Source organism: Camponotus floridanus, unplaced genomic scaffold, assembly GCF_003227725.1.
Source record: "Camponotus floridanus strain SB8 unplaced genomic scaffold, Cflo_v7.5 scaffold138, whole genome shotgun sequence".
NCBI classification, from domain to species: domain Eukaryota; kingdom Metazoa; phylum Arthropoda; class Insecta; order Hymenoptera; family Formicidae; genus Camponotus; species Camponotus floridanus.
In genome coordinates, this window is record NW_020229257.1 from 400,804 (window position 1) to 410,805 (window position 10,002).

The window sequence follows — 10,002 nt, forward strand, 5'->3', positions numbered from 1 at the left end:
CTACATAAATTCTTGATATTATATTTTATCATATGTTATTAAAAATGTATTATTTACACGCACACACACATACACATAAATTATTCAGCTATAAATCACAGAATTCTCAGTATCCATTCGTGGTTTTAAAGATAACGAGAATGTCTCGAGAATAAAAATTCGATGTTTGACAGAAGATCTTGACCCTCGCGTGCAGGAGATATCGTTGACATTATATAAACGTAGCCGGTTTTACCCGAGTTCGTAATCGAAGAAATCGATTCCACATTTGCTACACTAATGGTGGACTGCTCGCGTTCCATCGTGAGCCCCGATCGTCAGTAACGAAAGTAAAGGCACCACAGTTAGACATTAGTACACCCGTGCTCGTAAAACTGATGCTCGGTCTGAGAAATTTCATCTGGAGGCGCAACTTCGTCTTGAATATCGTAAGTCGCAAGTTTGATATACATCATCGAATTTAAGAAAAAAATATATTAATATTTGAGAGAGAGATAGAGAAAAATAAAGATAAAGATTGAAGAAAAAAAATTAGCTTTGAATGTTGTACAAAGATCGCATTGATGCACATTTATATTTAAAATAAAATTGTTAATATTAGAGATGTTACATTAATCCACCGATTAAGCGATGCATGTGTAATAATATACATATATATATATATATATATATATATATATATATATATATTATTTATAAATTTTTGTTATATCAATAATATTAATATTATATTAATATCCTATTACACTTTAATATCGTTATTATACTAATAAGTTTATATAAATCTCATGTTTTTTTACTCTCTTAATTTGAATCAGTAAAAATATGACTTAAAAGCAATAAAGATTAATGAATATTTTACTGATTTCTAATAAAAATGCTCATACTTATTTTGCTCTTTCATTTTATATTTTTCTAATTATATTGAAAATCAGTAAGATTTCATTGAAAAAACAATATAATCAAATCAAAGTAACTGTCTCTTTTCAGTAAGATTTCATTGTTTGCTATCATTGCTTCCCAGACAGTACAAAAGATGTCTTAAGGGGATCGCCTACATTAGAAGGTCAAAATCAAAACACTTTTTCGTGAATTTTTTACAAAGAAACTACACAATGGATTGTTTTGAAATTTTTACTGTTTATTATGTATATCAAAAGGTTTACAAAAAAATTTTTTTTATTAAATTTCATATGTTTAAATAAAAGTTATTAATAATTGCCGATGCCTTTGAAAATTCCTTCTCCACGGCGTGCAGGATAGCGTCCCATAGAATCATCTGAATCATAAAAATAAAAATAAAAAATAAAAAGACAGAGGATTTTAAGACGTTTTTAAATCGCTTTTTAGATATCTTTTGGACATCTAAATGTGCTGTCTGGGTTATAATAATTCTGATGACACTGATTTTATTTAAGAGAGCAGCGTAATATACAGAGTAAATATGCAATATCATATAGTTTGAGCTTTTGCAAAGTGATTTTAATAATAGAAATCCTTTATTTGAAATTCAATATGTTAATTTATTATAATTAACTTATTATAACTAAAAGATATCTTTAATTTTTGTATAACGAATGAGGTGATGGATGACAGTATGCATGATATTGTAAATGGAACTTCGGCGATTTATTCTGTAAATAAGCTTTGAAATTATATACTTTTTACAGTTCGCTTAAAACCGCTACTAACATAATATACAGGCGACGGATTAAATCTTGAGAAGGTATGTATAAGTTGGTGAATATTATTTAATTAATGCATCCACGAATTAAGTAAATTATTCATTATCTTAGAAGTCACTAATTTTTCGGAAAAGATTAGATTATAATATCGTGATTATATCGGAAAATAAAAATAAGAATGTGTTATATCTTATTGTTATAGATAAATTCAAAATCATAGTACAAACCAGATATACAGTTGTAGAAAATATCTTTCAAGATAATGAGAGATTTCTCGAAAAATTTTCACTTTGTTATTTCTTCTTTCTTTTTTCGCTTGTATCAGAAATCTTGTTTCGTAGGATTATTTTTTCAAGATTGTATGGCAATCAAAAAGCATTACAATTAATAATACATAAATATATATACACGAGAAAAGAGCGATTAAGAGCCATCATGGATGGTAGTGCGTAAAATTTTTAAAGATTAATAATTCGCGAAAATTAAAACGCGCACAAAGCATATGCATATATTTTACTTGGTGCATTAATCAAGATATAGATTTTTCTTTTCTAGAGAAATTCTCTTCAGGGGGGTAAAGAGGGATTTTATAGTATTTTATAGTATTTTATAGTATTCTCAAAAATGAGAATCTATATCTTTTAATTTTCGCGAATTATTATATCTTTTAATTTTCGCATACATAACAGAGCCTAATTCTTTATCAATTTATTAACATAAATATATATTTAACATATTAATAATATATTTATATATTAAAAATAATATACATTTCAACTAATTGTAAGATTGCAAAGTTTAATCTTTCACTATTAAGATTAGATTTTAGAAATTTCACTATTAAGATATGTACTTTCTAAAAGTGAATCAGTGTATTATCACTGTATCAGTGCTGTTTAATTATAACCGCTTGTAATTAGTAAGTATTTACTTTTTCAGTGATAGTACACTGTAGTATATACTAGTAGTATATATACTACTTTCTACTTCACTAGCGTGAATCAGTGTATTATCACTGAAAAACAGTAAATACTCACTGATTACAAGCAGTTATAAGTACAGCAAATTATCACTGATTACAGTGATAATTTAGAGAGTATAAATTAACAAAAATTCTTTCTAAACATAGTCGACGATGGCGCAGCTCAAAGTGGCTATCATCGGGCAGAGTCCCTTCGCAGCGGAGGTCTACAAACTCTTGCGACAAAATGGACATCAGATCACCGGAGTATTCACGATTCCGGATAAGGGAAATCGCGAGGATCCTCTAGGTATAAATTTGAAAACTAATTTTATTGTAAATTTCCTGCAAAAGAAAATTCTTATATAAATTCTTATATAAGTTTTGTATTAATAAGATATATGATATAAAATATCACACACAATAATAAGATATATTAATATGTATATATAGTTTATGAAATGTGATTTATAGATATTAATTAAATTTCGAGATTACACATCTATTGTGATTTTCATTCTTTTTAACATTTTTGAGTATTTTGAGTATCAGATAGAAGAGAAGATAGTATAACATAATATATAGAATTTATATGTGACACGTTTTTCTTTATATTATATATTTTAATCGACTAATTATAATTTTAAAACTTTATAATATGAGGAATATTCACCAAGTGATCTCATTTGCTTCTCATAATGCTTCTCATTATCGTCTTGAATCAGCGATCACCGCCAAGGCTGACAACACGCCGGTTTTCAAGATCAAAGCATGGAGGAGCAAAGGAGTAGCCTTGCCCGAAATCTTGGAACTATACAAGGGTATCGAGGTAGACCTCAATGTTCTTCCCTTTTGCACCCAGTTCATCCCCATGGAGGTTATCAATCACCCTCGCCATCGAAGCATATGTTATCATCCATCCTTGTTGCCCAGACACAGAGGAGCGAGCGCCATAAGCTGGTGAGTTCAATCAATCTAATATACGCATCCTTTAATTTTTATCGAAAATTTTCCAACAGGAAATCTTTTTACGCGAAAATACGATTCATAAAATATTTTGCTAAAATTTAAATTCTAACATCATGATATTTTTTTAAGGGAATATATTATTTTGTATGTATCATTATAATTAATTCTCATTCGTTATTGATCTATTGTCAATTTTATTTTTGCAATATTAGCTCTCATATCAGTTTCATATCGCGCAGCTTGTCTGACGTAATATTCTCTCGATATCGGCGGGTATCTCTGTACATGCTGTAACAACCGGTTCGCTGTGACTTTTCGCGCTCCAGATTACGCAAAGCGAGACTACTTTCTCGTTGAAAATATGTTGACGATGATGACGACGATAATACGCGACTACGAATTCGCTATATGATTTCGTCATTCGATGATTACGCGTGTTTATATATCACACGCATTTGCACTTTGACTTATGAATCGATCCAATGCGAAACCATCGCACATTTTCGGCGCGTTATCTTCTCACGCAAACGTATTGCAATTTTTTTTACTCCTTGTGTGACATAACAAAGAGAGATTTCATTTCTTCTGCCAATCTTAAAAGTTATATATTTTTAAAATGAATTTCAAAATGAAAATTTTTTTATTAATGAAAAATAATATGCAAATTATAGCAATAATAAATAATAAATATTTATAATTAATAAATTAATATATACATAGCTGTAATTTTCATTTGTTATCGATTTTTCTATCCTATTCAATCAGTTACTGGAAAATTTTTGGATAAAATGTGAAAAATTTCAAAGTCTTACAGATTTATTCTAATACTTAAAATAATAAAATAATAGAATTTTTTTAATAATCTCCACTTTTTCACTGCAATATAAATAATATAAAATTAAAACAATTTCATTAATAAGTCTATCCATCTTATTTCAGGACGCTGATTCAAGGAGACGATACCGCGGGATTCTCGATCTTCTGGGCAGATGATGGTCTGGATACCGGGCCGCTTCTCCTTCAGAAATCCTGTAAAGTGGAACCAAACGATACAGTAGACACCTTATACAACAACTTTCTTTATCCAGAGGGAATCAAGGCCATGGGCGAGGCCGTGGATCTCGTGGCCAAGGAGATCGCGCCTATGATACCGCAACCCGAGGAAGGCGCGACCTACGATCCGCTATTAAATAAGAAAGATCTCCAGAAAATCGACTGGACCAAGCCGGCGAAGGAAGTTCACAACTTTATTCGCGGTCTGGATAGTACTCCAGGTGCCTGGACAATATTAAATAATGAGGAGGTGCGTCTCTTCGGATCGTCCTTATGGAGCAACGGCAAATTACCGGAGGTTCAGATGGAGGTCGATCTCGAGGAACGAAAAGGAATCGTTCATTCGGATGGTTTGCTGATCAAGGCCGGCGATGGACAATGTGTTAACGTGGAAAGAATTAAGATCGGCACCAAAACCATTCACTCCAGTAAATATGGACAGACTAGCGACAGCAAGATCGTGGAATTCACGGAAGAGGAACTGAAGATCGTTAACGTTCTCCATCGAATCTGGACAGATATTCTTAAAATTGATGTCGACAACGAGACAGATTTCTTTGCTTCCGGTAATGAATTCTTTTGGGGATTTGTTTCTAAATTATTGAATAATTTCAGCTAAATCTACATTTTATTTTTATTTTAATTATTAAATTGAAAAGATTTTGTATATATATATATATATATATATATATATATATATATATATATAATATTAATTTTTTTCTCTTAATCTCAGGTGCGAGCAGCATGGACGTGGTACGATTGATCGAGGAGCTTAAAGACGCTGTTGGCGTCAGCTTGCAGAATACCGATGTTTTCATGGCGCCGGTCTTCAAAGAATTCGCTACAACGGTTGTTCTCGCCGCTCGAGGAAACGTAGCCGTGAAAGAGATAAAGTATGATGCGGTGGTAGTAGAGGCGAACAATATGACTTTGAGATTTCCTAAACAACTCTTCATCAATGGCGAGTTTGTCAATGGCCATGGCAAACCTGTCGATACGATAAATCCGCACGACGAGAGTGTTATTTGCTCTGTAGAAAGCGCAACCGTCGAGAATGTCGATCGAGCTGTCAAAGCTGCCAAGAAGGCCTTCGAGGAGGGCGAATGGGGTAAAATCAGCGCCAGAGAACGTGGAGCATTATTATTCAAGTAAGTTAATTTATTTTTTATATCATCTTTTATATACTTTTTAAATAATTATATTCATTAAGTCTTTTATTAATATATTAAATATATATACAATAAAAAATAAGACTCAAAGATAATTTTGCGAAATTTAGAGAATGAAAACTAACTGAAGAATTTCTTAAAATTTTTTAATTAATAAAGTTTCTTAGAATTTTTACTTATTTACTTCTAAATGAGATTAACAAAGATCCTTTTCCAATTAATAAGACAAAGATTTCTTTCAATCTCCAACGAAATTCTTTAATATTTCTCTCTTTGTTTCCTCATTTTTTTAGATTAGCAAATTTAATGGAAGAGCACAAGGAGGAACTGGCCACCTTAGAATCTATCGACTCCGGTGCAGTTTATACTCTTGCTTTGAAGACTCACGTAGGCATGTCTATCGAGACGTGGCGATACTTCGCCGGATGGTGCGACAAGATCCATGGTTCGACCATACCCATCTCGCACGCGCGCCCGAATCGAAATCTCACATTCACGCGGCGTGAACCGATCGGTGTATGCGGTTTGGTCACCCCATGGAATTATCCTTTAATGATGCTCTCGTGGAAAATGGCGGCCTGTCTGGCGGCCGGCAATACTGTGGTGATGAAACCGGCCCAGGCCTCACCTCTGACCGCGCTAAAGTTCGCCGAATTGTCCGTGCGCGCCGGAATCCCACCGGGTGTCATCAACATCGTTTGCGGTTTTGGCAGTACCGTTGGAAATGCTATAGTCGGGCATCCATTGGTCAGAAAGCTAGGCTTTACCGGTTCTACGCAGATCGGCCAAACCATCATGAAAAGTTGTGCCGACAGTAATCTGAAGAAAGTGTCGTTGGAGCTCGGCGGCAAGAGTCCTCTCGTCATCTTCGAGGATGCTGACATGCAGCAAGCGGTCAGGATCGGTATGAGCAGTGTCTTCTTTAATAAGGGCGAGAATTGCATCGCTGCTGGTAAGTGATAGCGCTTATTTTTCTATTTCGAAAAGTTGAAAAATTGAAATTTTCAATAATTATATAAATTTTATCTAAGTAATTCAAATAATTCTTATTATTACTCGTATAGGACGACTCTTCGTTGAGGAAACCATTCACGACGCATTTGTAAAACACGTAGTCGAAGAAGTGAAGAAGATCTCCATTGGCAATCCCCTGGACAGAAGTACGGCTCACGGTCCGCAGAATCACAAGGCCCATCTGGGAAAACTCTTGCAGTTTGTACAAATCGGGATCGAAGAGGGTGCCACGTTGGTTTACGGTGGCAAGAGATTGAATCGTCCTGGCTGGTACTTCGAGCCAACTGTCTTCACGGATGTCAAGGACAACATGTACATTGCCAAGGAAGAGTCGTTCGGACCGATTATGGTGATCTCCAAGTTTAGTTCAAAGAATATCGATGAGATGATCGCACGGGCGAACAATACCGAGTTCGGTTTGGCCTCGGGTATCCTCACCAAGGATATCAGCAGGGCGCTTAGGTTTGCGGAAAAGATCGAAGCTGGCACTGTGTTCATTAACACATACAACAAAACGGACGTGGCGGCTCCCTTCGGGGGCTTCAAGATGTCCGGATTCGGAAAAGACTTAGGTCAGGAGGCACTTAATGAATATCTGAAAACGAAAACGGTTACTGTTGAATATTAATTATTATAATTATTATTCTTCGAGTATTATAATATAATATTATAGATACATGTGTTTAATGGCGAAACAATTTGTACCAAAACTTACAATAATGCCTAAAAATTATTTTGAAGAATATTATACCGGATTTTACATTCCCCATTAGATCTTTTGAACACAACTATATTTCATTTACTACTTATATAAGAAAAGTTATGTAACATATATACATTTTTTCGTTTCTTCATATTCCATATCAATTATTTATATTGAACGAATTTATGAATTTTTTTCTAACCCTTTATTAGTTTCTCTTTTTTTATCTACACCTCATTTATTATCATCGCCAAAATTTATTCATATAAATTTATTCTAATTATCCGCTTCTTAATTTTATTTAAAAATTAATTTTTATTAATTTAATTAATTATTTTTAATTAATTTTAATTAATTTTTAATGAATGTCTTGCAATATATTAAGTAAAAAACGAGAAAGGATTAATAAGAGAGTCGTAAAATTATCGCTTCCAGTGTACAGCATATACGACATGATTGGTCGCCCATGATATTTTTAAGAGAAAGAATCGAAAAAATTAGACAAAAAAAAAATTGGACAAAAAAAAACGATGACAATGATTTAGTTTAAAAAAAAGTAGAAAAAATATTTCTAAAAGAGATGTCATGAGAAATAAAATAAATATTATAGACTGATAAAAAAATTCGTTTTTTTGTATCAATTACCACAACAATGAATAAACTCGGTATTTTCTTAAAAGTTTTGAATAATATCATATATAAGATATTTATTTTTCGTTTATATCTTGATACTTTTTTAGATAGATGCATAAAAAAATTTCATTAAAATCACAAGATATGTGTATCTCGACCGAAAAATAACAGTTTAAAATATGTAGAATTTATTCATAGCTCTAAAATAATTTAGAGTATCGAATTTTAGTAACGCCAAAACGAATCGAATTCGTAATAGATTTAATCGATAGCTCGAGTAAATGTCAGAAAATTTCATACATTAGAAATAAAAATAGTTATACAATTTTATTCTTTTATTAGAGAATATCTTAACATATATTATCAAATATTATCCGATAAAGTAATCTAATATATGATTGTATTATTTTACGTGTGATATTTTACGTTAAATACATATTTTACTCTTAATTCATTCTATAATTAATTTCATTATAGTTATCTCTTTTCTTTATATCCTTTTTACCACACTAACTAATCATTAAGTTAGTGATGCGGATATAAATGTAAATGCAAAACTTATGTTTAGAAAATTAAAATCTTTGTGAACTCTTCTCTGATATTATGCTTCTCTGATATTATGCTTTTGCTATCATTTCATTACAAATGTAAGATGATAATTAATATTAACTGAAATTTATTCTGGCTAAAATTCCCAGTCAGAAATATAATTGATATCTAATGTCAAAAAAATTAAATATTGAAGTAAAATTGAAATTCTGAACGAATCTTCATTTAATAGTCATAACAGTTAACATTGAATTAATCAATTAATCATATATAAATGTTTTGAGAATTAAAAATCACTTTAAATGATTTTGTTTAGATTATAGTTTATGATAAAATTTAAGATATAAAATATAATTTAAGAATGCTACTCTATAATTTTACTAAAAGAAAAACACTTAAAAAATAATCATATAAAAATAGTTATCATTTATATTTTATATGTGACATATGTTATAAACTGAATTCTATCTTAATTAATTATAATTTTAAAAAAAGTTTATATATATTATATATGTAGATATATATTATACAGCGTGTCCCACATAAAAGTGGCCATCTCCTTTTATCTCTTAAATCAACAGAAAGAGATACAACGGCATACTATTATTAACTGGCAAAAAGTGTGGAATCTGGAGCGTCTGACTATTAATTTACATATAAAACGCTAATTCACGTGTAATATCTTTCGATATTTATATTTTGCGTTGTGACTTGGCACAGCCAAGTATAGTACAAATATAGTATATTTGAAGGACTGTTGGAAGTAATACACTTACCAGATATCCTTGAGTTGCAATTTAGCGTCACCTGCGCGCTGAGGAAAAATTTTTATAATGCGTCATAATTTGTATATTATTAACGCAATGAGGAAGGATCAAAAGATGATCCGAAACGTTCGTTTATTATTAATGTAATTATTTTTATTTTTTTTAAATAAACGAATAATCAGAAAGAAGCAAGTATTGTTTCTTTCTTGAACTCTAACTAACGCGCTGTGACTCTTATTTGTCACTTTCGGTTTAATTTTTATTAATTATTATTTGAACTAAATTTCAAATTATTTAATTATAACACTTTTAATATTTCAAAATGAAATATTAAATAAGGAAGAATACAATTTTATAGTGCTCATATTTCTCTATTTATTTTATAGACAAAAAAGCAGATTTAAGCAATGAAATATATTAACAACGTTTTTTTGCACAATTTGTTTGAATAATTCCTTCGTGAACTTGACATCTTGTTTTATCATTATATTTTTTT

General features: G+C 31.1%; 1 protein-coding gene across 1 annotated transcript; it reads left to right on the forward strand.

Moving 5' to 3' along the window:
• Positions 1–224: 224 nt before the first annotated feature.
• Positions 225–7,587, forward strand: LOC105248128 (cytosolic 10-formyltetrahydrofolate dehydrogenase). Its single transcript, XM_011252741.3, has 8 exons — positions 225–428; positions 1,671–1,726; positions 2,815–2,956; positions 3,372–3,606; positions 4,555–5,234; positions 5,405–5,819; positions 6,134–6,792; positions 6,905–7,587. The coding sequence occupies exons 3-8, from the start codon at positions 2,821–2,823 to the stop codon at positions 7,480–7,482; spliced, it is 2,703 nt and encodes a 900-aa protein (XP_011251043.2). The 5' UTR covers positions 225–428; positions 1,671–1,726; positions 2,815–2,820; the 3' UTR covers positions 7,483–7,587.
• The last annotated feature ends 2,415 nt before the right edge of the window (positions 7,588–10,002 follow it).

Excerpts from the sequence above, each read along its gene's own strand:
- LOC105248128 (XM_011252741.3), top strand. The coding sequence starts at position 2,821 with ATGGCGCAGCTCAAAGTGGCTATCATCGGGCAGAGTCCCTTCGCAGCG. Across the intron at positions 2,957-3,371 it reads AAATCGCGAGGATCCTCTAG|CGATCACCGCCAAGGCTGAC; the intron begins GTATAAATTTGA and ends GTCTTGAATCAG. Across the intron at positions 3,607-4,554 it reads GGAGCGAGCGCCATAAGCTG|GACGCTGATTCAAGGAGACG; the intron begins GTGAGTTCAATC and ends ATCTTATTTCAG.